At 35.8% G+C, this 27,752-nt stretch overlaps 1 protein-coding gene across 13 annotated transcripts in view; it reads left to right on the top strand.

The window, feature by feature from the left end:
• The window catches only part of kidins220b (kinase D-interacting substrate 220b), a 171,521-nt gene that overhangs the window by 37,932 nt on the left and 105,837 nt on the right, over nt 1-27,752 (top strand). For all 13 annotated transcript variants that reach the window (XM_051924905.1, XM_051924908.1, XM_028796888.2 and 10 more), the window contains 9 exons: nt 1,872-1,970; nt 13,061-13,258; nt 14,288-14,386; nt 14,539-14,637; nt 14,737-14,835; nt 15,506-15,683; nt 20,074-20,238; nt 22,505-22,684; nt 27,521-27,686. In XM_051924905.1, coding sequence (XP_051780865.1) covers nt 1,872-1,970; nt 13,061-13,258; nt 14,288-14,386; nt 14,539-14,637; nt 14,737-14,835; nt 15,506-15,683; nt 20,074-20,238; nt 22,505-22,684; nt 27,521-27,686 — 1,283 coding nt within the window. The remainder of the gene's footprint in view (nt 1-1,871; nt 1,971-13,060; nt 13,259-14,287; nt 14,387-14,538; nt 14,638-14,736; nt 14,836-15,505; nt 15,684-20,073; nt 20,239-22,504; nt 22,685-27,520; nt 27,687-27,752) is intronic.

Raw genomic sequence — 27,752 nt, forward strand, 5'->3', positions numbered from 1 at the left:
GAAAATGCAGTGCTACAATCTTTTTTTTTTTTTTTTTTTTTTTTTTTTTTAACTAAAAATGATTCTCAATTTTTACATAGTTGACATAATAATGTGCAGTTACACTTGTGCTTACTAACATTTGAAAAAAAGATTGTTTTCAGTAGTTCAGAATCTTTAAGATCAATGACCAGTGATTTAAATGTGATTGGAAATTTTAAAATTGACAGTGTTTTAGTGAGTTAAGAATGGTTTACTCTTGTGCTGTCCTACTATCCATTTAAATGATTAGTGTAGTTTTAAATAAAAAAATATATATTTTTAAAAACAAAATATTCACACCTATGCTCTAATTCTACTGCATAACAAATGCCAGTGTTTGTGATCATTGTCTTGCTGAAAGATTTACTCTTCCAGGCTTCAGATTTTTTGTTTGGAAACCTGAATAATGATCTCTTAACTGTTGAGGGTTTATTCAGAAAATTTGGCAGTTAATCGTTTTAATGATTAGGTTTTTTCACCTGTGTAAAGTTGGGGCCTCCACAACAAAGTGATTGAGCATTTGTGCAAACAGCATGTTTCATTTTTAATATTCCTATGGATTTTGCCTAATATTAAACTATTTTGCATTATTAAAATCTAATTTTGAGTTTCAGTGATTTAAAATAAAAATATCACAGTTAACATTTCAGTACGAAATTTGTTATAAAGTAAAGGTTCAAAGATCTGTATATGTTTTCAAGGCACTGTGAACAACAAGATATTGTGAAGGATAAAAAAGTGTACACAGGTATTGGTAGAATGTTAAACCTTTTTTAAAATGTTTATTTAATTTTTTTTCAGCAATGAATCCCGGACAGGTTTTGTTCTTAAAGATTAATCTGTGTGTACAAATTTTGCATTAGGATAGTTTTTTTTTTTTTGTTCAAACTTATTGTCAAGACCACTGAACAGTCAAGATAAGTTACTGCACCATACATAAATGTTTCCACCAGTCTCATTTTGTATGTGCCACCACTTTTCATTGCTATAAGCATCATTTTAATCAAAATAGGATTAATGGGTTGCACTCCCATCCTAAGAAAAAATTAAACATAATCTGTAGTAGACATATTTATAACTTGTGGATAAAAAGTTTCAGTTTAAAGAGTGTATGGTTGTGTCACTTCTTGCCAAAGAGCCCCGTAAGGTCCACAGAAAATATACATGTGGTACTTTCTTAAGAACTACTGTATTTAAGCAAAAGAATAATGGTCATTAAGCAAGTACAACTGCAGCTACAAAGGCAACAAAAATTCAAATATTTCATATGTCCTCAAGCTGTGGAGTTAATTTTAAATTCAAAGACTGTGTTGTAGGGAACAAGAAGTATAAATTACAAAAATGCATTGAAAAATTTATTAAGGTGAAGTGTAATAACATATGCATAGTCTGTCATAAAAATAATGGGACTAGTTAAATATATACTTTTACTATGTATAGGAGTTTGCATTATTACATATTGGCTCATTAGCACCTGTAAACATGTTTGAAAAATGTCTTCAGTTAGATACTGAAGAGTCATAATTGAAATACAGAATTAATTCATTTCGTAACAGACTTTGTAAGCTTTATTATCAAAATAAACGATATTCAAACCTCTTCATCCCTTCCATTTCTGTCAGTTTTGTACCCAGAAGGCTATCTCAAATTAGGAAGAATATATACTTCATTGTCTTAGATTTGGCTGATTATAAACTCTTTGGTGATGTTATTTTTAAAAGTGTTCTCTTGAATCTGAATATTAAATATTGACAGCGTGTTATTGGCTGAATGCTTAATTTTTTCAGCTGTCAGTGTATTGGCTATTGAATGCTATTGGCAACGTTCTAAAATTAATTTTTCTTTTAAAGTATGGAACAACCCCTTTAATCTGGGCTTCCAGAAAGGGCCACTATGAGTGTGTTATGCATCTATTGGAAAATGGAGCTGATGTGGATCAGGAAGGAGCTGTAAGTCTTTTTTATACCTTTTTATACTAATGCTTTTCTTTTTTCTTTTACATCAATTTGGTTTGATCATTTAGTCTTCTCATATATTTAAATGATATTGAACTTTATGCAGAATGCAAATGTTTAAAGGTACACTTGGGTTTTTGTATCTATTATAATTATTTATCCTCTTTTAGTTCATAATACACAGATAGTTGTAGTAGTGGGTAGATTCTGAATAATATTTTAATATGGAAATTGTTCTTTTTTTCATTTTCATGACTGTAGTTTTTACTTTCACTGAATTTGTAGGGGCTAGCATGGTGACATAGTAGTTAGCTCTGCTTTCCCACATCTATAAAAAATTTCTGAGTTCAAATTCCGCCCTAGGGAGCTGCATATATGGATTTTCTTAAGCTCTTCCTTTATCTCTGTGGATTTTATTTGGGTGCTGCAGTGCCCTTCCTGCATTCCAAAAATATGCATGTTACCTGAAATGGCAACTTTACATTGGTAGGCTCTTGTTAAGTAAGAGTAAGACAGTTTGCATGTGTTTGTCCTATAATGAACCACAACCCTGTCTAGTGTTGATTTGTGCCTTCTATTCCGTTCCCCTGGAAGTGGATAAGAAGATTAAAAATGGAGGAACATATGGAGGAACATATGTGCATTTCACCCTTTTTGTCATTTTTGCTTCAGTAACTAAAAAATGTGAAGTTTGGTAATAAGGAAATTACTTTAAACATCTTCAACTTTATATGTAAATTATGAGCACAGTTTAATCAGGGTGTATCCAAGCTGTTGACATAAACTATTTACAAAACATTAAATATTGCTCACATTTTCTCGTATCCAAGCTGTTGACATAAACTATTTAGAAAACATTAAATATTGCTCACATTTTCTCAAGTACAATATAATTTGTTAACATCTCTCTTTCCAGATATAGCAATTGGGCTTATAAATCAAATGAGAAAGAAGTTTTTTATTAAACATGTAACCTACTGTATTTCCTCCTAATATAGCAAACAGCTGTAGGTTAAATGACATGCATGTAATGGTATATTGTGAAGTTTTCTTTTCATTAGTGAATCCCACTATCCTAGTGACACATGAAGTTTTAATAAGCATAACTATACTTCCCCTGTGTTACATTGTTATTAACGAGGAAGGCTGTTTCTGAGCAAGTTGAATATTTAATGGTTACTCTGATGCATTTGTAGGTTAATATACTGTAGTATTGTTGACACTGTTTTTTATTTGTTGTTTTAAAAAAGTAAAATGTTGCAGTGTCAGTATTTCATTGACAGCTTTATGTGAATAAAGTAATCTCACACTCCTTGAATGTTGCAAGGGTTTATAGTTGTTAAGTTTTCAAAAGCCATGTTGCATTTTTGGCAATATAAGTTGGAAAGTGTAATAATAAGCAACTACCTTTATTCTGTGATGAAAATTAAACTTAACTTACATGTGATATTTATTGTATAGTGAATTTTGCATTTAAATACAAGACATTTAAAAGTCTTTGACAGCTTGTAAACTGGTCATACTGCTAGCAGCAGTGTTTCCTCCAAGATGATCCTGGAGTTTGCCTGCCAATACATATGAATATATTATAAACATAGATTTTAAATGCATTTGGATTAATTTTAACTTTGGTTAGCAGTGCATCTCACAAACAATGTGGGAAATACTTAATTTTCCACATGACCTGTAAATATTGTCAGTACTGTAAGGCATAAACTAAAGAATAATATGAAGGGATTGACAGGTATTCATGTGCAGGTAATTAGTTGTTTTTTTATGAAAATACAAACTGATTTTGTACATTGTGTAGGATTATCAAGTGGATGTGCTGTGCAAGCTATAATGTCATCTTTTATGTTGGCATTATATGAGAAGGGCGGACAACTGTAATCAATTTTTATGTGTAAATCAAACTGATTACTTACCAATATTGTTCAGTAAGAGAAAGTTTAGAAGCTAAACAGTTCAAACATTATTAACTGTATTTGTAGTACAGAGTGCAGGTAAAGTAGCCAGCTATGTGGACAAAAGTATGTACTTAACTTGAAACCTTTGACACCATATAATCTTTTGGGACAGAGTGTTGCTGTCACATTTTATCCATGAAGCAAATGCAGCCCACAGACTATGGTTTGGCTACTGAAAGCTATAAATGTCTGACTTGCAACCAGAGTCTCTGTTATTATGAAATGACTATATTTTATATTGCTTACCATGTTTCTTAGCTTTTGTTTTTGTTTGTGCAGTTCAATTATACCTTTAATGTCTTGCACGCCCAAGCATGTTAAACTCTAAGCAGCTTTGTGTTTGGTTTAGTAAAAATATCTCTTTGGTATGGGGTAATTAAATATAAGTATATGTGTGTGGTAATTGACCAAAATAAATCTTCTCTATACTAAACAATTTTCACAAACTGCTCTTTTAGGCCTGTTATGCTGTATCTGGTATATAGTCTGAGAAAGTCCAATTTAAATACATGGGCTCTTAGGGAGAATATTTACCTTGCATATGAATTATAGTTTGTATAAAAATAGCAGTTCAAACACAGTAGTGATGGAAAAAACCTGCATTGCTTTGTATGCAGTATAATTTACTAAAGCTAGCATTTCAGTCTTTCAGCTTTATCATTGAGGCTGTCGCTTTTATGCAGCTGCCTATCATAAATATGTTAGCATTTTCACTAAGAGCAGTGTTTTATTCCTTAAATCAAAAGAGATGTGTTTTTGCCTTTAAATTACTTTGCTTTGATTTTTAATTTGTACTCATTTTTAATTTGTGGGATAGTCTTTTTTTCTTTTCTTGCCATCTTTTACATTTTTTGCTTTACTTCTCCATAAGGGTGGGCAAGTTTGGATTATTATGCTCAGGTGGAGCTTGGCATACCTGTTATGTTTTTATCTGTCATGGAAATGAGAAACAATTTGTGATCAAGATTATGATTTTGTTGTATATACATCAGAATACAAATTTATGAGTACTAGCAAAAAATTCTCCAAAACAGCGAAAGGACATAGTTGAATTTACAATTTTAATGCAGTACACCCGATCCATGTGCTCACTGCATGCCATCTTGTGTGTCACGCTCATGCTTAAGTATCTACAAATTATTTACAGATAAATAATTTTTATTCACTTGCAGCTTCATATTGTAGAAAGAAGGTTGGGTAACCAGCATTATGCAAGCTCATAACCTTTAACTCTTTCAGGGCTGATGTCGACTTTTGTCAAAAGGAGGAGTTGACGATGGTAATCGACTGTAAACTGTGACAAAACCAACCGTTATGTTTTAGTTGGACTCTCATTGCTAGAAGGAAAGTTAGATTTATTTGATATGACGGAGATTTCCTGCGCTCGCGTGAGTAGCAAGGTGCAAACAATGGCAAAAATGGCCCTGACATCTGGCGAGAGATCAAAGCGAATGCGTAAAGCAAAATACTTCGTGGACAACGTTTTGCCTATTATCTTTGAACTGGACTATGACTTGTCGGACTCAGATTTTGATACAAGTGATTAAAAACGAATGTGAGGTTCCAGCTTCAGCTGATTGGTCCCCAGCTAATCGTTGTACTGACATTGTTCGCCAGGGAGGACTGCCACTTAACAATAATAAGAGGTAGAAACCAGATTGCAATGCACTGCAACTTTGTCCCAGCCACGCAAAGACAGCCTGCCGCACATTCTTGGCAAACTGGCAACCACAGCATGCAGCAACAGATGTTTTATGTTGATTTCTGTGTGAAACCATTGCTTTTCAGAAACTATGTTTTTTGGAAAAAAATATTCAGCCCTCAAAGAGTTAAACTGAATAGATAGATAGATAGATAGATACTTTATTAATCCCAATGAATAGGTCACTTTATTCTTACAGATCAAAACATACTGTTCATAAATCTTGGTCTTTTCCATAAAATGCAGTCAGCAGTAGCTGAAGTTACTACCAGAATGTAACTGGTTGTTGGATGCAGACAGTCTCTGCCAGTATGTGGCAAACGATTTTCAGTATCAAATTTATTATGCCATCACCTCAAATTTTGTGATATTACCATACCATAACCCCGCGATTCTCGAAAGAATCGCAGATCCAAGAATGCCAATCACTTTCTGTTCCCTCCGATATTTGAAGGGATGAAAAATCATGGAGGGTGGGTGTGTCCTGGGAAATTTTTCATTCAATTAAATAAACATATTTGTACTGAAGCGGTTTCTTTCTGGAGCTGTGACTCATCTGGTTCTGGTGTTTCAGAAGCGCGTTGTAGGCGCCTTCGTTTATTGTTTTAATCCATGCAGTCTCGTTTTTGTTTTTCTATGGCTGTGTCGTCAGCTAGAAGTCGTTTGCTGACGGCGGCGAATTCGCGTGCTGAAGTGACGATGGCGGTGGACCCAGGCTTGGAGGGGCACAGTACTAAACAAAGGTGGTATATGTGGTGGTTTGGGCGGTCACGTTCGGGCAGCGGTGGTAGTGTGTACGGCTTGCCTGTTGCCTCTGGCATCTGTGCATATATACTGTACAACCTGGCATGCACGCTTTACCTCCGGTTTAGTTTACAGGTTGTATCCATACGGGCTCGTTTTTGTATTTCTAATCGTTGAGCTCTTTCTTTTTGGAGCCATGATTCCTTTGCCTCTGCTGTTTCAGAAGCGCGTTGTGGGCACCTTCATGCTAGTTTTTATCCATACGGGCTCGTTTTTGTATTTCCGTTAGTTGAGTTCTTTCTTTTTGGAGCCATGACTTCTTTGCTTCTGGTGTCTCTGAAGCGCATTGTAGGAGCCTTCATTTATTGTTCTTATCCATGCGGTCTCGTTTATGTTTTTCTGTAGCTGTGTCGTTAGGTAGAAGTCGTTTACTGTTAGGAATCATAATTCAACTTACTTTTAATACTGAATTACCGTTATGTGATTCAAATACGCCACACTGACTGCTGGCACAGTGGATTAGAGCAAGTTTAGTTTACAGGTTGTGTTGTTTGGGCGCCACCTACTGACTCTGGGAAGCCGCTGGGTTTGACACTGGGGTGCTGAGGCGCTGTGCGCATGCACCTTGGTGCGTCCTGCTTCCGGCGTCCGTGCATATAATTATACAACTGTGGTTTAGTAATATACTGTAGATTATCATTTTTTGCATGTAAAAGATAATATCCATATTACTAATCGAGAATGGTAAACCGGAAGGCACGGACAAAGGTACACGGCGATGGACCCAGGAGACATAGTGCACAGGCGCCTACAGCGCGCGTCTCATAAACCGCAAGCGAAGTCTGATCCACCGCGAACGAAGGAGTCACGGCTCAAAAACGAAAGAGCTCAACTAACGTAAATAAGACATGAAGCAACAACGCGCCCATAGCTAACGACTAACGACACAGCCACACAGAAAAGAGGATTCTGCACTGCACCCCAGAGTCAAACGGAAGACACTACGGAGGCCACAAAGGTCCACAAAGATAGTACGAAAGGCGCAGGCGCCTACAACGCGCTTCTGAACTAGACGTCCACACTACACAACATGGTCCGGGTAATGAGAATAAACGAACTCTCCGTATTAAACGTACGGCATCCTCACACATCCAAACTGTATAGCATATGTGAATCAAATTACAGTGATGCATTATTACCAGTACAACCACAGAAAACGCTCCGTATTAACAGTAAGTGCAATTATCCATATTATTAACGGTAGACAACGGATAACTAATGGAGTCACGGTCTCGGCTCCAAAACGATCCAGCTCAACTAACGGAGCTACAAAAACGAGCCCGCATGATACAATGAACATAGGCGCCTACAACGTGCGTCTGAAACTGCGGAAGCAAAGCAGGCACGGGTTCAAAACGAAAGACGACAACTGACGGAGATACAAATGAACGCAAGCGCCTACAACGCGCATCTGAAATGCCGCAAGCAAAGCAGGCATGGCTCCAAAAAGAAAGAGCTCGACTGACGGGGCTACAAAAATGAGCCCACCATGCTTCTCAAACAACGCAACAAAAGGAGTCACGGCTCCAAAACGAAACATCTCAACTAATGGACATACAGAAACGAACCCGCCTGGATACAATTAATAAACGCAGGTGCCTACAACACGCCTCTCAAACAGCAGGGGCAATAGATTAACGGCAAAGAAAGGAACGACAAACAGCCGCTAAACAATTCCGCCAATTAGCTGACAACGCATTCTGTAATGAGTCCACTATTAATGAACATTCATTAGGATTAATGAATATCATTTGCTGTCATTGTCATTCACTTAACTTCCCTGAAGAAACAACTGGCAATACAACTAATGAGTTTACACGTTGTTGTCAAAAGGGTCAGGTTAGACTGCCTCCTTTAGATGAATATCCTGAATATCTACGGAAGCTTCTAACTAACAATGTACCCGAAAGTAAAAACTTTATGGATTGCATTAGATCCTACAATAGTTCATTTGCTTTTGCATCTACTGGGGTAAATATCAGGCCACCAGCTGGCAATGGCCCATACTGCTTTCGCGTATGTGGACAAATATTACATCGGATTGGAACAGTGCACCCTGAGCCAAATCACGAACGCAAATATGCACAGATCTATGTGTTAGATCCAGATGACGCAATCTATCAACGAATGAACCTTCCTGAAAACAAGCAATGCACAGAGCTGATAATGAGAAATGTCGCTGAAGTCATAGAGTTCGGCGTTCATCTGACATTAAAGTTAAAGTTATAGATACTCCATACCAAGGAAAACTCAATTCAAGGACAACTCACCATCTTTACTACAAATGTTGTGTATAAAGAAATATTCCAATAAATCTTTCTAATGTGCCATGCTATGGGTTCTTTACTTCCTTTGTTCGTCATCTACACCTTTACACTCCAATATATCTCATACATACATACATCAATGTTTTTCAGGTTACCCAACACCAGGGGTTGGCGAGCGAAGCGAGCAGGGGGCGGAGCCCCGTAGTGTAGTTAGAAAGCAACAAAATGCCCTCAAATGTTTAAGCATTTTTCTGTTAATTCTAGGCAAAGAAAATATTATAATTGGCTGAAGTGTAAAGAAAAATTCAGTATAGCACAAATAACTCGGTTTACAGGACTGTGTTTAATATTAAATTCAGAAAAATCATGACTCTTTTATGTGAGTTATTAGTGTGCAGAGAGGAAAGTGTGACCTTGGCAGCATCTGGTGCAAAGCAAGAGTCAATCCAATTCAAGTTTCCAAATCCAAATAACAATAAATGGTAAATTACTTTACAACCCCCAGTTACAGTTGATTGTTATTCGAAAGAAAATAACTAGCTTCAGTCAGTGGAATTTTCATATTGCCTATGTTAAAATACAAACTTAAAAAGTTAAAAGTGTGTTGATTCTGCTTTTGGCTCATATTGGATTTTTGCAATTGTTGATTTTAGTTTTACAAGCTTTCCAGGTCTATTATGAGTGCATACTAATATCCATCCATAATTTGCATTGCTGGTGCAAAATTAATAAAAACAAATCCAGCAGATAGATGTAACCAAATAGAATGCCATGAATACTAATAGCATACTGACAGCACACGGCATCAATATTCTAATCCATCTTGCTTTTCAAAGCAAAAGTGTGATGAGACTTGCGTAAAAAGTGAAGTAAAATAGTGTACATTTTCAGATATTTCTTATTCAAGTATTTAAACACAGTTTGCATGCTAATCATACATTTCTGTATTAGATTTAGCACCACATGTAAAAAGTGATCCAAATCTTAACTGAAAAGTTCTGATTATGTGAGTTTATACTTTTATACGTCTCTAAAAAGAATAGATCTGTGTCACATATGAGTGAAAAAAATCTGAATTAAAATTTGGTGATAATGTAGCCTTTTGGTGCTTTAGAAGTAGAAAGCATTCAGAAATCAGATGAACTGTGTTAAGTCTACAAATAAGGAAATAAATACTTAGAAAAATAAACAGCAGAGTTCATTGTTTCATATTGTTTTTAATGTGTGAAATGGTCCATAACATGTCAGTAGTTACAGGTAATGTTACTAGGATTGAAAAGATCAAAGGAAATACATCATTATGACAAAATTTTCACAAGAAAGCTCAAAGAAGCTGGTGATCATTTACAAAAACATTAGCATGATTTTTTTTTCCCATTTTTATAAGTGAATTTTGAGCTCAAATATTTTTATGATCCATTTTTTTATTAAACCAGAGAAGTAAAGTAAAAATTTTGAAAATGTGGTGACTTTCTGTAAGCTTCAGTATGAAAAGGCTTTGTGACTTAATTTGTGAAATGTTAATCCTAATAGTTAGAATACAAGAAAGCAGTATAACTAGCCGATCTTCCAAGTCCACAGTAAAGCATTTACAGTACAATGTAAACCTTCTAAACATGGTATATATAAAAACAGAATTTGCTCACAGAATTCCTTGCATAGCTTTCTGCTCCACCTTGTGGATAGAAAAATATTGCAATGTTTTTAATACTAGATGAGTAGCTAATTAAGAATGGGAATTATTCTAGAGTGGGACAATTCCAGATTTTAACCCTGGAATATCTTCACCCAAAGTTGTATATGGATACTTGCTCCAGCTTGCTCTACTGTGTTATGAAACAAGTTATGTAGTAAATGCTATATATACTGTATAATATAGTATTTTCATGCATTTTACGTGTTGAATTGCACTTCATTTTGGCAAGGATAATACTTCATATTTGACATTTTAGCTAAGGCATCAAGTTTGAACACAGTTATGCCACTGATATTTGTGAAAAGCAATTTTATAAATTTTACTTCTTAGTTATTTTGCCCAACTGTCTCTAAGAACACTACAACAGCTTAATTTCAAAAACTCATCAGGAGCAAAATTTCAGGTTTCTGAGAATAGAACAATTTTGATTAGAACACCCCATTCTGCCCAGCAAACCTTGTCAGTCCCATTGCCGTAATTCCTCTAAAATAACATTAAGTTGATTTTTGTGGGTCTGTAAAGTCCTACTGTATATCACACTACTTGTTCAAATAATACTTATATAAATAACAACTTGGAACAGTTGCACAAATTCCAATAATGTCACTCTTTAATCTCTATGTATTTGAATGTAAATCAGAATTGGTCTAGTTGCTCTTCTCTGTGCATTCTTTAATGCTAGCATGTCTTTTTTTTGTAATATGAACACCATAACTGTGCTTAGTATTCCAAACAAGGTCTCACTAGTGTAATATACAACTTAAGTGTAACCTCCTTTGACTTATTCTGTATAACGTAACAGCCTATTAGTTGATGGCTTCTGGATGTAGAAGGTGAAGAGTCCAGTATAATTTCTCATAAGATGTACTTCCAAATGTGTCAAACCACCAATTTTGTATTAGAATTTAGCTTTCTTAACTTCCTGTATGCAATAATTTAAAACCATTTATATTAAAATTTATTTGTTACAAATTTGCCCACCAGTTTTAATAGCACTCCATTCTGAAGAAGTACCTTGCCCAAAACCCTTTGCTTCCTGTTTTTAACTAATAGGTCATGCCTTGAACTGTCACTTTTTTAGTTTAGTCACTAGCCTCTCTTGTGGGACCTTATCAGAAGGTTTGTGGAAAATCATTATAAATAATATATACACTTGTCTGATTTTATTCTTTTCTACTTCCTCCTAGAATTCACTTTATATTAGTGAAACATGATCTCCCCTATGTTGACTGTTTACTAATTCACCTATTGTTGACAGTTTGCTCAGTTTTTTCTTCAATAATTTGTTTAAATAATTTTACAATGATGGCCTCAGTCACCTTTCTTGTATAATAAGGTGTGACGGTCCAGGTTGGCTACAGCTGCCATGTCTCCTTTGAACCTGGAATTGTCAAAAGTCATGTACTGAGATAAGCCAGGGCAATGAGAAAATGTACGAAGGCAAAAGTAAGGTGCAAAGTGCAAAGCAAGTGCAGTGCACCTTCCATTAGATATGAATAAATAAGTCAATGAATAATCTTCAATTAAAGCAGGTGCTTCTTTGTGAAGGATAAAACAGAAATAAATAAGCAATTCAAGTTTTCTTGGAAAACTAAGGCTAAAAGAAAATTCTGGTAATAAAAACAAGCAAGATTGGAATTCTGTTCATTAACCTGGCCGCCAAGGTTCCGCTATTATCGTGACCATGGATGCTTGCCTCGACTAGTGTTCCAGTACCTCCACTCCTGCTTCCATGGGCATTCTAGTGATTTAAAGTTCACCAGACTCCTGGCCAACTTTCCCTGCGATCATGGGTGCTCGCCTCATTTGTCACTCCAGTTCTCCTAAGCCAGCTTCTGTTGACTCTCTACCGCTCATCTTCTCTCTCCATACCTTCCACCCAGACTTGCTCACTCAGTGAAGCAGTCTCTTACTGAGCCAGCACCATCAAGATCTATAAAATTATCACTCCTTTTTGTTTCTGTCTTGCCCTTTTCTTCATCTATCTTTTTGTGTTTCGCTGTCCTGCTCAGGCTTTTCTTTATAATGCTGTTGAAGCATGTGCAAAGATGACTCCAGAGTGCTCATAAGACAATTGACTGAACCACACACGTCTGTCCACGAATGCACAATCAGCCAATCGCCCAACTAACCATGCTCTGCCATGCTACCGCCCACACCTTCATCCCTCTGGAGCCCAAGCTTAGTTTGTATAGTTAAAACTGTGCATCATAGGTCATAACGGACCCTAAAGTCCTTCACCACATGTTTCATTTGTTATTTTCCAGGCAGTAGGAATTTCCCCCATGTATATTGATTTTTAAATATGCACATCACATTTTTATCTATGTACTTACTAACCTCCTTCTGCGCTCTAGAATAAATGTTATCCTCTTGCAGTGACTTGTCTTTTAAATGAGCAGAACTTGTCTGTCTGCATTTTCCAATTCAGTGAGTACCTCCTTAATAGTCTCTGTATAACCAGGGAGTTTATTGTTGAATTTACATGTAAAATGTTGGTAGTTTGGTAGTCCTTCATAATATTGTAGTTCTATGCATGACTGTAGAAATTTATATTTATATAGTAGTTGAATACATTTTTTTGAGATTACTAGTAAAGTTAAATGCTTATTTAGATCCATATCTAACTGTTCTTTTTTTACCCCTAGAATTCCATGACAGCTTTGATTGTTGCTGTCAAGGGTGGATACACAGATGTTGTAAAAGAAATCCTCAAGAGAAATCCAAATGTCAATATGACTGACAAAGATGGAAATACAGCACTTATGATTGCTGCAAAGGAGGGTCATACTGACATTGTACAGGATCTCCTAGATGCAGGGACTTACGTCAACATCCCAGACCGAGTAAGTTCTGTAGCATCCTCCAGCCTGCTGTTTGTTCCATGCCAGCTGCATCACCAACTGTTTGATGTTACTCCTATTAATTAATAAATTTGAGCAATTTTAATCTGTGTGTGAAACGTGTTGGGCTGACAAGATACCACATTGACAAGTTATGGTGATATAAATTATTAGCAAGTATAAATTATTAGTACGTTCTTCAAGAATATCTTGTAAAACTGAGCTTTTTATTACTTTCTTTATCGCTAACTATATTTTTTTCTGTGTGTGTGTGTATATGTATGTGATTCTCCCCCATCTTAACGAAGGAGGTATGAGATTGTTACTTGCAGTGGCTATGCTGCATGAAAAATGTGTGCAGGAATAACTTTTTCATATTCCACTAATTGTGTCATGTGCAATTTTTGCTGCTTTTAGCGAGGCACTTGTGTTTTTTGTAGAACAGAATGCAAGGTTCACAGTCCTTCACAAAATACAGTCTTGCCTGCTTGCTTAGCCACAACCTTTGTATTGTAAATTGCAGATTAGATGCAGAGGCATGGATATTTACCTGATTTTGGATTGTCAGCTTTTGACTGTGAACATACTTACTTTCCTCGTAATTTATAAACGTTTATGTGCACATTAGTACCAAAACATATTATGTATTGGTTTATTTTTTCAAAATTATCTGAGTTCCTGTGCTGTTTTAGTGCATGTTTTATCTGTACCATGTGTGTTTAAGTTCTAAAATAAACTGAGAGCTGGTGATGATTGTGCTCCATTCAGGGTACTGTTTTGCTAATTTTTGTGGGTTGTGTGACAGAATATATAGTCATTACATTAAATCATCATCCTTGCTTGCTATTAGTAAGGACAAGAAAATCATAGTATAATGCTGATAGACATTAGAGTATGATGTTTTTACAATGATTCAAGATACCTTTTCTCTTTTTGGTTAACGTAATCACTTTTTGGTTAAATTGTTTTGATCATAATTATTATTTGCACCACTAGTTATTATTAATAACAAATTGTATTGTCTTTTTTCAGAGTGGAGATACAGTACTGATTGGAGCAGTCAGAGGTGGCCATGTGGAGATTGTTAGAGCTTTGCTTCATAAATATGCTGATATTGACATCAGAGGACAGGTAAACAATTGATTTGTATACTTGCTTTGACGAAGTGTGTCTGTTATGCATTAGTTAACAATATCTTGTAAAAAAAATGTGCTTAAGTTGTTATTATACATTTCTTAAAAGATGGTGCTTTTTATCTTTATCATCCTTGTCCTGTTTTTTAGGATAATAAAACTGCATTGTATTGGGCAGTGGAGAAAGGAAATGCTACAATGGTGAGAGATATCCTACAGTGCAATCCTGACACAGAAATTTGCACCAAGGTATGCTATATTAAACACTTTTATATTGATACCACAATTTTACGCTAAAAAGGACACTAATGTCATAAACTTTAGAGTATCTGATCTCCTTCTTTTCAGGATGGGGAAACGCCATTAATTAAAGCCACTAAAATGAGGAACATTGAAATAGTAGAACTTCTGCTTGACAAAGGAGCAAAAGTATCTGCAGTGGACAAGGTATTATTTTATTTAATATGGCAGATAATAAAATAAAGAAATATGCACTTAATCATGATAGTAGTTATATCTAACATAATACATTATTTTAGGCTCCTATTAAAATTTTAAAATTCAAAAATTATGACATTCAGGTTAAACTCTGACATTTGACTATAAAATGAGTACAATTTGCACAAAAATGTTAATACTTTTGTGAATCTAGGCTACTTTAATAATTAAAATTTAATATTAAACTAAACTGAAATGTTTCCTGGGATGCACTTAACAGATTAAGAAAATAATCAATCTGTTGTACAATCATTAATATTTTTACTTGGGTTTATTTACCAATAAATATAGTCTTGGTTTATAATACCAATAAATGCAACTTCTTCACATTTGTCCTTCTGAGTCAATATTTGTAAATCCATTGCACAGGAGCCCAAAAAGTTGCAGCATATATTGCTTTCAGTCAGTTTTATTGTATTTTATTGCAAACTGGACCACTTTGACCAATAATATGACATGGTTAAAAATGTTTATTTTTCTTATGATTAATTTATTTTCCATTTGATTTTTTTAGAAAAATATTTGGCACCTTATTATATTTTAATTGAATTAGAACAATTGTTAAAACTCCTTTTTGCTAATCAAAAGGTTACTTAAAAATGCTTGACTTGTTTTGCAGAAAGGAGATACTCCTCTACATATTGCTATTCGTGGGAGAAGCAGAAGGCTAGCTGAACTGCTGCTACGAAATCCAAAAGATGGGCGACTTCTTTACCGTCCAAATAAAGCAGGAGAAACACCATACAATATTGACTGTACCCATCAAAAGAGCATTTTAACACAGATTTTTGGTGCTAGTAAGTTCAGTGAATGTATAGCTATGTGGTGGGCTATCTTGAATCTGAAATATTAACTTTTTTATGTTTATTATGGTGAAAGTACCTTCAGAATACTGCTGGATACCAGATTCTTGCTTAGTACATATTATTGATTTTGTGTATGTAACGCTTTTCTAAGCTGTGGTAGTCAGGCAGATGTTAGTCTGTGCTGGATTCATTACTTGTGGTTACAACACTTGAGCAGTGACTTTAAGAATAAGATTAAAGTACAAGCAGTCAAAATTAATTTCCTCTAAAGGGCAACAAGACTTTTTCTGTCTATGGTAGACAGGTGCTTAGGCGCTGCACTAACAGGAGGAGACACAGGAGCAGACTTAGGATTGTCTGGAGTGAATGTAACTTTGAGATGGTGTGGAATACTCACTGAGGAGATGCATTGACATGCAAAAATGTGGGTACCCATGCTTAAAATGTCCATTACTGTGAGTAGTTAAGTGAGCAGACGATGAACTGATCACCAAAAGGCATAAAGTTAAAGATGACACATTTTAATTCAGTATTTTATGCAAGATTAGTGCTTTGTTTTTGTTTTGTACAATTGTACAGTGAAAAGAAGAAAGAAGTACCATGCAAAGGTTTGGGCACCCCAAGATATTTGAGGTCTCGCATAACGTTTACCAAGGTCTCAGACTTTAATTAGCTTGTTAGGACTATGGCTTTTTCACAGTCATCATTCGGAAACCTCAGGTGATGCCGATTGCAAAGCTGTATAAATTCTCCTACTCCTCAAACCTTGTCTGAACAATCAGTAGCCATGGGCTCCTCTAAGCAACTGCCTAGAACTCTAAAAAATAAAATAATTGATGCTCACAAAGCAGGAGAAGGCTACACGAAGATAACAAAACGTTTTTAGGTAGTTGTTTCCTCAGTTTGTAATGTTAAGAAATGGCAGTTAACAGGATCTTTGGAGATCAAGTTGAAATCTGGGAGACCAAGAAAACTTTCTGAAAGAAGAACTGCTCTTTAGATTTCTAGAAAGATGTATAAAAACCCACGTTTGACTGCAAAAAACCTTCAGGAGGATTTAGCAGACTCTGGAGTGGTGGTGTACTGTTCTACTGTGCAGCAACACCACAACAAATAAGATCTTCATGGTAGAGTCAGCAGAAGAAAACCTTTCCTGCATCCTAGCCACAAAATTCAGCACATGAAATTTGGAAATGAACATCTAAACAAGCCTGATGCATTTTGGAAACAAGTCCTGTGGACAGATTAAGTCAAAATAGAACTTTTTGGCCACATGAGCAAAGGTATGTTTGGAGGAAAAAAGGGTGCCAAATTCCAGGAAAAGAACACCTCTCCAACTGTTAAGCATGGGAGTGGATCGTTCGGTCATGCTTTGGGCTTGTGTTGCACTCAGTGGTAGAGGGAAGAATGGATTCAAATAAATACCAGCACATTCTGGAAGCAAACATTACACCATCTGTTAAAAGGTTGAAGTTAAAAGGGGGATGGGTCCTACAATAAGTTAATTACTGGAAACACACCTCAAAATCTACAATTGAAATACCTCAAGAGGCACAAGAAGATGGCTTTTCCAGTGGCCCTCACAGTCACCTGACGTAAACATCATTGAAAATGTATAAATTGATCTCAAAAGAGCAGTGCATGCAAGATGGCCCAAGAATCTTTCAGAATTCGAAGCCTTTGGCAAGGACGAATGGGAGAAAATACCCCAAGTAAGAATTAATTGGAAGACTCTTAGTTGGCTACAAAAAAGGCTTACAAGCTGTGATACTTGCCAAAGGGGTTGTTACTAAGTACTGACCATGTTCGGTGCTCAAACTTTTGCTTCAGACCCCTTTCATTTTTTTTTTTGGTATTTCGTACCTGTGAATGATGGAAATAAAAATGTAACCTTCCTTAAAATATTAAAGAAATGTGCCATCTTTAACTTTATGCCTTTTGGTGATCATCTTCTGCTCACTTAAATATTCACAGTAAGAGACATTTTAAGCAAGCCACGTACATCCCACTCAAAAGCAAAAAAATGATTTGTCTGCTATTCTCGCATCACAAACCCTCAATAGACAATGTGGTCTGTGCATTTTGATTAGGTGATTTTCTATCTGTGGGTTTCTTATATTTTCAAATAATGTTGCAGCTATATAGCCAGAATTTTTAATTAATAATAATTTTATAAACCACTTTATTTACAGTGTGCATTACAAGCTTTAAGAAAGTTGCATTGCATTTAATTACTATTTTATTATGATTTCCACTGTAATAAAATAAATGAGGAAATGTCTAAAATATGCAAGGTACCAGCTAAGATGAACACCATTTAATTCACCTTGCAGCAAATAATGGTAAGTAAGATTACCCCCTGAATTGTTTTCTCTCACCAAGCCAATATGCCAGACAGCATGTAAACCAAAATTAAAACCTAGGCAAAAAGTAAACTGTCACAAGCTGAATTAAAGAGCATTGTTTTAATAATTCAGTAAGTAGATGAAGGTTCTGAATCTTGAATTTAAATTTATTGGGGCAGAGTGTTTGGAGGCATATTACCTAAAGAGATTTTTTTTAAAGTGAACTGCAAAACATGCATCAACAATAGAACAAATAAATACCCTCCCCAAACTCTAAGAAAAAAAAATGGTTATACTAGTCATTTAATATGCCATATTCCCTCTTCATGTGCTTTTAAAAGTATAAAAACGGGTATCCCTTTTTTTGTAAGAAAGTCAGCAAGCTGCTTCTTTGTAGATGACCGCAAAACACATTGGACCTTTTGATCATAAATAAATTATTTTGTCCCAATTAACTCTAGATTAAGTCTTTTCTCTGTAACAGGCTTGGTGGACTGAATTGCCCCTACTAAAGAGTCTGTAAAACAAAAGACCTAAAGGGTATTTTTTTTTTTTTGAACCATTGATTGCAATCTTTGAAAAAAGTGTAGAAAGAAAGATTGGACTCTCAGTGTCACCAAACATTGCCAGGGTTTCTCCTGCCAAGTACTAAACCCGAGAATAATTGAATGTCCTCTTTGTGTGCCACCATCAGGAAGATTCCCAAATGAGGTATCAATGAAAATAACTAATCTCATTGACTTGCCTCTTCCTAGGTGTTGAAACTTCAAGGCAATTTTCACAGAATTAGGCTGGCTTCATATATTCTTTACACAGTAACATGTTTTGTGCTGGATGTTAAGGTGCAGGAATCAAACATTACATCAGGTCTGCTTTGTCTGGCAACCCAGAGAATCTGTCCTATTTTTGATTTTAGGTGTCCCAGTTGTGTACACTGAGGTGTGGACTTCTCTCTTCATGGCTCTAGAAAGTTATATGGCAATGGGTTGAAGATTCTGTGTTTAGGTTTTTTTGCTATATACCTGTACATATTAATATTACTATATTTGAGACTTACGATTTCCAGGCCCACATAGTCGAAGTGATCATACCTTTCATGACCATACCCTGGATGAACTGAATTATGGAAGGACAGAGACAAAAAAGTTAATGTGTACCTGCCCATATAAAATCATCAACATGGCATGCAAGTATTCCAGTCACAGTACCATCTTCATTCAGCCAGCAAAAAACTACAGGGTCAACTTGTGAAACATTTCCACCTGTCTCCTTTACTTTATTATACCAGTAAAGTGATGCATCTGTGAGACCATTCACACATTTTCTGAGCCTTAGTAGGTGGTTGAATATAAATATCCCAAGACATTTGATGTTGCAGTGGTACAACATCTTTGCTGTTAGCCATAAACTTTATACTCAGCCGGCCAAATACACACAAGTGTGCAACACCCAAGAAAACCTGCTCATTCAAATACCCTGGCTGTACTACTCCTAATAGGGATGCAGTACCATAATACTATAAATAGGAGCAAATATATAAAATATAGAACTTAACACCGCCTGACTCTGGACTGCATTAAGCAGTTTAGAAAATGACATGACAAAATGCATGGATCACTTTACATTAAGGTATCTGTAGACTTACAAGCATGAAATCTGTGTTTGGCTCAAGTATTTTCCCTTAGATCTGGTAAAAAGTAAAAGCATTTTAAGTGATGCCGTGAATTATTATGACAAATGTGTATAATGCCTCAGATATGAATCATTAATCTCATGCTCTAGTTTTAGCAAAGTTATGCTACAAATAGAAATTAGATATTACATTTTTATTGTCTAGTGAAGAATTCATATTATTATTATTTTTTTCATGTTAAACATTAAACAGATTTGTGTTTACTGTGTATATTTTATTAATATGAAAATAAAAGTATTCCAAACATCATTGATACCTATACCTAGAAAATGTTTTACTGTACTGTTTGTTTTGTTCTATCTTGGCACTTCAGTGTAATAACGAATATGCTTTGATTTAACAGGGCATCTTTCACCTACTGAATCTGATGGGGACATGCTTGGTTATGACTTGTACAGCAGTGCTTTAGCTGACATCCTTAGTGAGCCAACTATGCAGCCTCCTATTTGTGTAGGTCTGTATGCACAGTGGGGAAGTGGAAAATCTTTTCTTCTTAAAAAGCTTGAAGGTAAGTTTGTCTTGGGACTTGTGAAATTTTTAGATTTTTCTGCTTCTTTATGTTAGAGCTTATTCATATATTCTGTATTTTTGGGGAAATACTGAGTAAAAGATTCAGTAGTGCAAATTTAAGAGTTTATACTAGGCAGTATCATTTAGTTATAATGATCATTGTCTGTCTGTGGCCATGCTGACATGCTACTCCCCACATTCCCTTCATCATTTTTCCATTTTGTTAGTAATCTTTAATGATGAAACCCATTTTTATGTTTGCTGCTTCTTTCATGCAATTTTGTTTTTGTCTGTCTCTTAGGCCAATTTTATCCACTTCCATGTTACTTGCACCTTTCTATTTAAGTAATGTTATGCAGTATACTGGTACTAAAAATGTACCGATTTGCCTAATTTGAAAAGGGTGCTATTACCAGCATTATGCAAAATTTGGTAATCTTGCTACATGAAAATGTGACTGACTGAGACTGCTTTATGCTGCCTTTAAAAAAAACAAAAAAAAAAACACACACACACAGAGTACATAGATGTGATAATTCTTTGCAAGGGGTGTATGGAGTTGGATTCTTACAAAGTAAGTTGTGCATGGAGTTTTGGCAGTAGTCTAATTGCATAGCAATGCTGCATCTGTGTTACTTACAGGAGGCAACACATTGAATTTCTCCAAGTATTTAGACTTTGCTCACCCCAATGTCTTTCATGGACTCAGAAATTGACAGGTGTGAAATAGCATTTAGAGTAAAGCAAGAAAAGTTAAGATTAATGTATTTCGATCACAAAGAAAGCTTTCCTGACCTTGTTTAATGAATAAACACAAATACAAACTAGTTCAAACCTAACTGTTGTGATTTTGGTAAGTGTGATGCAACACGTCATATTTAATAGCGTTAATCTGCAATGTAGACCATGCATTGCACACACTGTTTTTAATTACTGCGCATTTCACTTATATGTGTGAGTATGAGAGGGAACAGCACACGTCTGCCGGTGGCTGAGGGGGGGTGTGTTGTATATCATGCAAGAGTAGTGGAGTTGGACACCCAGGGAGGGAAATTTAGGCTTTTTACAGAAGCTCTTTAAATAAAAAAGATAAATATATCCATACATAAATAGAATTATGCAGACGTGTTGCTGTTGGTATAAAGGTGCGCCAGAAGCGTTTTTTTGACACACTTCTGCTGAATAATTTGTTGGCTGAAAGTGCTCCTATTTATCAGCACTTTTTCACTGCTATATACTATACAAGTATTAGCACAGGTTCATTACAATTTTCCATCACTGCCAGAAATGCAGTATTAGAATGTCTGACAGCTTTCTGAATCTTTTTGCAAGTGTCTGACTTCCTGGCACTCTCTGCCAAATATACAGTGCTTCTTCACCATTAAAAGGCCTATTTTCACATTCCTGGCCTTGGCAACAAAGATTGTGTCCATTAGTTCTTTTTAAGCATGAAACTGTATCTCGGTTCCCCATTATACCGAATAAACTTTATTTATTATCTTTTTCTTCTGCTGTGAAACATGCTCACAACTCACTGTATATGGTTGATGTTCATTTTAATTGGTTATATCTATGTAGAGAGAACGTTAGTTTAATATGGCTTGAATCTCACGTTTTGATCTAGTGTAAAGTATTTTTAAATATTAAAATTGAAACTATTTTTGTTGGTAATAAAGCAAACAAAGTGTGCAGATATTTAGTTAAAAAGTTGTTTAAAGATCAGTTGAGGTTTAAAAAAAAATAATAAATTTTGTTAATATTGAGCTGGAAGCTGTATACAAAGGATTTGTATCCGTTTTATTTCCATATTTGAAAAAGCAGGTTTCCTGTTCATTTGAAATTGACACAAGAGCATTAATCTTAGATCAGTCTTCAAAATCTATAATAGCAGAAGTGCCTGATAAGGGAAGATAAGAGCACTAGTTAGGCTTAGAATTAAGTAACTTGATTCGTTATCTGCAGGAACTGCCTTCTAAAGTAGAGATTTCTTGGTTCAAAACCTGTAACCACTATGGCCCTCCCTGATCTGGAGTAAATGTTTTAAATAAGAACAATGAATTTAAAACAGAGGAATTATAAAATTTTAAATAATAACAATTATTTTTGTCCACTCACATACTGTTTACAAATGTATATTTCTTGGAAAAAATAGTAAGCAAATATAACCTAAAATCCTCTTGCGTACTTTGTTCTCTAAATAGGAGTATAAGAGTGACTTAGGAAAAAAATATAAGCATTTAACTGGAGCATTTCTATTTATTTAGATGAGATGAAGACATTTGCTGGACAACAGATTGAACCTCTGTTCCAGTTTTCTTGGCTGGTTGTGTTCCTGACATTACTTTTTTGTGGAACTGTTGGATTCATCATTGGCTTTGCAGTGGACCCAAAACTTGGAACTGCTATAGGGCTCAGCTTGCTGGCAATGTTATACATATTTTTTGGTAGGTACCCATGTTTATATATTGTAGTTATATTGAAGTTATTTTGCACATGTGGCAACTTGGAACAGCTCTGATTATTGTTGTCTGTTACAGTTAGAATACCTTGGACTGTCTTGATTCCTGTATGACAGACCCAGTACATAATTATTCTCTCATTCCTATTGGCTCCCAATTTTTTAATAATGGCAAATGTATCAGGATATGGGAGTTATCCTACCTGCATTTCTGCCCAGGCAGTGAATTGAGCATTTGGTATTGTTTTTTTGTAGTCAACACAAGGCAAACCATGAAACTGTTATTTATAATAAAGTAACTTTCACCTTTTGATTCTTTCAAACTTTAATTCATGATATATTTAATTAGCGTGAAATGTTCCCCATGTTGACTTTATTTGCCTGACCCATGATCATCTCCAGGCTGGAGTACATCTGTGTTAAATCTGCATATTATTTCTGTATATGCATGGAAATATGCTGAAAGTGTGGTTTCGTCCCACTGTCAAGCAAAAAAACATGTTAATAGAATTCATGAACTGATGAATTGCCTTGGTGCATTCTTGTGACTTTAAATGGGCTTGCATCTGTTTTTGAGTAGGTTACTGTCTATGGCCTAGTGCAGCCAAGATAAGCTATGGCACTCCATGATTCTGTCATGGAAAGACAGGATCCAGAATTTTGAGGGATGGGCGGACAACCTACTCGAACGGATACATTTTTAGTAGAATTTTACCTCTGAATTTTTAAACTGTTTATATATTTTTAGCCAAATATTAACACTTTGTGGTTGATTGCATAAATTCCAAGTCAGTCAGGGGTCTGAATTCAAAGAAACCCCAAAAATCAAAGTGAAAAAATGATGTGGCAGGCCAGTCCGTTTTGCCGAAATTTCATTGCAGCAATTCAAAATCGTACTCAGTAGTTTGTATGGCACCTGCATACTTGTATGCATGCCTGACAACGTCCTAATGAGATGACGGATGGTGTCCTGGGGGATCTCCTTCCACTGAAGGCATCACTGAGCTCCTGGACAGTCTGAGGTGCAACCTGGCACCGTCGGATGGACTGAAACATAATTTCCCAGAGGTGTTCTGTTGGATTTACGTCAGGCGAGCGTGGGGGCCAGTCAATGGTATCAATTCCTTCATCCTCTAGGAACTGCCTGCATGCTCTCTCCACGTGAGGCAGGGCATTGTCGTGCACCAGGAGGAACCCAAGACCCACTGCACTAGCATAGGGTCTGACAATGGGTCCAGGGATTTCATCCCAATACCTAATGACCGTGAAGGTGCCGTTGTCTAGCCAGTAGAGGTCTGTGTGTCCCTCCATGGATATGCCTCCCCAGACCATCACTTATCCACCACCAAACTGGTCATGCTGAACGATGTTACAGGCAGCATAACATTCTCCACGGCTTCTCCAGAACCTTTCACGTCTGTCACATGTGCTCAGGGTAAACCTGCTCTCATCTGTGAAAACCACAGGGTGGCAGTGGCGGACCTGCCAATTCTGGTATTCTATGGCGAATGCCAATTGAGCTCCACTGTGCCGAGCAGTGAGCACAGAGCCCACTAGAGGACGTTGGGCCGTCACGCCACCCTCATGAAGTCGGTTTCTGATTGTTTAGTCAGAGACATTCACACCAGTGGCCTGCTGGAAGTCATTTTGTATGGCTCAGGCAGTGCTCATCCTGTTCCTCTTTGCCCAAAGGAGCAAATACCGGTCCTGCTGATGGGTTAAGGACCTTCAACGGCCCTGTCCAGCTCTCCTAGAGTAACTGCCTGTCTCCTGGAATCTCCTCCATGCCCTTGAGACTGTGCTGGAAGACACAGGAAACCTTCTGGCAATGGCATGTATTGATGTGCCATCCTGGAGAAGTTGGACTATCTGTGTAACCTCTGTAGGGTGCCTGTATCGCCTCATGCTACCAGTAGTTACACTGACCATAGCCAAATGCAAAACTAGTGAAAAAACAGATGAAGAGGGAAAAATTTCAGTGACCTCCACCTGTTAAACCATTCCTGTTTTGGGGGTCATCTCAGTGTTGCCCCTCTACTGTACCTGTTGTTAATTTCATTAACACCAAAGCAGCTGAAACTGATTAACAACCCCCTCTGCTACTTAACTGACCAGATCAATATCCCAGAAGTTTAATTGACTTGATGCTATACTCTGATTAAAAAGTGTCCCTTTAATTTTTTGAGCAGTTTATATGCTCACTAACTTAATTGAGCACTGCAGGATAAATGTTAGCTGGTAACGACAATTTGTTCGATTTCTGCTTTTTTAATCTAAGTAATGTTTTTCCTCCTCTAATTTTTCTCAATTTCCAAATTTCTAAGTACCTTCCTAATAATTAGTCTGTGTAGCTGCTGGGAAGATAATGACTTCTTCAAATGTGAAAAGTTAAGAAAAATGCAAATTTAGAGCATTTATTAGTTCACTCTCTGTATGTTCTAGTTTGCCCTTTGTATTCCTAATGTACTTCCTTCATGACAAATATATTTTACCAAATGCAGAACATATTTCTTTGTTTCTATTTATTTCTGCCCTTCCATGAAATGGGATAAACTTGTGATTTATCAATATGTAAATTAACATAGCCAGAATGCAATCATTCTTTATATTCTACTAACTGGACTGATCCACAGTAAGAAGTGAATTATTGGTATATTATTTAAATTTAGGTTCAGAAGTGTGAGCTAAGCTCCCTTAAATTGTTGCAAAACTGCTTTCATCTTCAAGCTATGCTTTGTTTAATTGTAGATGCCAGACAGGCAGGCATTGGCTTATAGAGACAGGTATTGTTTTTTATTTTGTACAGTACTGCTTGAAAACTTTACTGTAACTACAAAGTGAAAAAATGAAATTAACGTTTAGACTGTATACTATTTGTGATAACACTTTGTTATGACATATGGGTTACAACTGTTTGAAGTGGTTCCTTAGTATGGTTTCAAATACAACACAGAAAACCAGTGAGCTTGTTTGGTGTAATGGTCAAGGACTGTGACCCAAATTGTAAAAATAAATAAATAACTCCACAAACTATTTTGCCCCTATCCTCTCGACAAAGTATAAGAAAAATGTTTGATTAAAGAAAAAGTTAAATCAATTAATGGGAATCAATCCTGGATTAATGGCTTCAAAAGAAATTAGGCTAACCATTGTGCCACCTTTGCAAATTGTCTAGTGCTGCATCTTGGTTGACATATCACACCATAATATTTAATTGATAACTTGTTCTGCCCTCTCCATCCCCCAGGTGGCCATTGCAGTGTTATATAACCTATACTCTAAACTGGACTATTCCTGAGTTATTCCCTACTTTTCATGAAAATCTGTGCTGCCATTTTTATATGATGCTTGAACAAACATCCATACATACAAACTCAAACCGATGCCAACATGGTTTTATTTATATAAATTTGTGTTTGTGCACATATATAATATGAAATTAGTTTGAAGTTTGAAAAGCTGAAGAGTGATTTTTAATTTTGTAGTGTGGCTCTGTTGATAGCACATGTAAATAGAGTTGAACCTGGGATGGCATTGGGTGGAAGAGAAACCACCAGCACAGGGAATGTGTATGCTTTAGAAGTTTGCCTCTATATAAAAAGTATAAATCTGGCTTGGCCTATAATATGCTCTCTGTTGGAGTTAACATCTGTACTATGACCTGAAGCTTGTAAGAAAGGTTAACAAATAATAAATTTGAAAAACAGCATATTAAAAGTCAGTTTTCAAGTTGCACTGGAGGTGTGAATGCAGCCTCTTTTTTTTCCATCCCACATATTAATAATGTTGGAGGAATACAATATGAAAACTTTCTAATTGTTGTTATGAGCACAGGTGACAGCCTTCGCAGAAATAATAATCATTTTTATTACAATTATTTAACAATGGTATAACTTTTCTTGAGGTAGCATTGCCATATATACTCAGCACAGGTTGCCTACAGTGAATATAGAAAAATAATGCCCTCTCCCTAGATACATGAGAAATCTTCAGCAGGATGTCCTGTATTTACTACATCCTTTTGTATGCTCAGGTATGCAGTTCCAATCAGGTGTACAAAAGAACCAAACTGAAACGGGAAAAATGTCATGGCTGAGTGCATTTTTAAAGATGACAAACTACAGAAACCCTGGATTTTAGCTCTTTCCACTGAAGTCTTTAGAATCATATTGTAGTGCCTGTGTCATTATAAATAATGGTGTGCTCCCTGTCATGGAGCCATTTAAAGATTTCTGGGCTATACCTGCTTCTGCCAACTTGTTAACTTTATTAATTATTTATTCCTGTATTACTTATTGTCGATGAAACATTCTTAGTGATTGACTGGCACAAGGTAGACTCCAGCTATTCAGATAAAAAGCAGCACACAACTATGAGCTAACAAGTGCTTTTTTCCTTTACCAAGTTAAGTTATGAGTTACAACTGTTAATAAGCGGTGTGGAGCTTTAAATTTTGTTACACTTTTTTCTACAACAGTTTAGTGAAACAATTTATAGTAACAGTATTTACTGCAGTGTGCAGAATCTGATGGACTTAATTTTTTCTTTTATTATCTGAATATTTTATCTTGTTTATTCCTCAGATAATCTTGACCTTTCTATTTTTTGTTTATTAAATGCAATCTTATGGTATATTGAATATTTTTAATAGTATTAAAATTGAAGATTTTTTGTGTATCATGTTCATGGAACTGACTTTTTATATTTATAATTAGTGTTACAGATGATGCCAGTTTAAAGGAAATTATTTGTGAAAACATGTAAACAATACTTCTACATTACTTACAATCTGAACATTTTAAACTGTTTTCCTTATATATAGTTGTGGTGTATTTTGGAAGCCGCAGAGAAGGTGAAAGCTGGAACTGGGCCTGGGTGGTGAGCACTAGGCTTGCAAGGCACATAGGCTACCTGGAACTGCTTTTGAAACTTATGTTTGTAAATCCTCCAGAGCTGCCTGAGCAGACTACCCGTGCTTTACCTGTCAGGTATGATGCTTTTTTTTTTCTTTTTCAAAAATCTACTTATTGGTTCAATTATTTCATTTGTCAGGC

Source organism: Erpetoichthys calabaricus, chromosome 3 (genome assembly GCF_900747795.2).
Source record: "Erpetoichthys calabaricus chromosome 3, fErpCal1.3, whole genome shotgun sequence".
Lineage (NCBI taxonomy): Eukaryota > Metazoa > Chordata > Cladistia > Polypteriformes > Polypteridae > Erpetoichthys > Erpetoichthys calabaricus.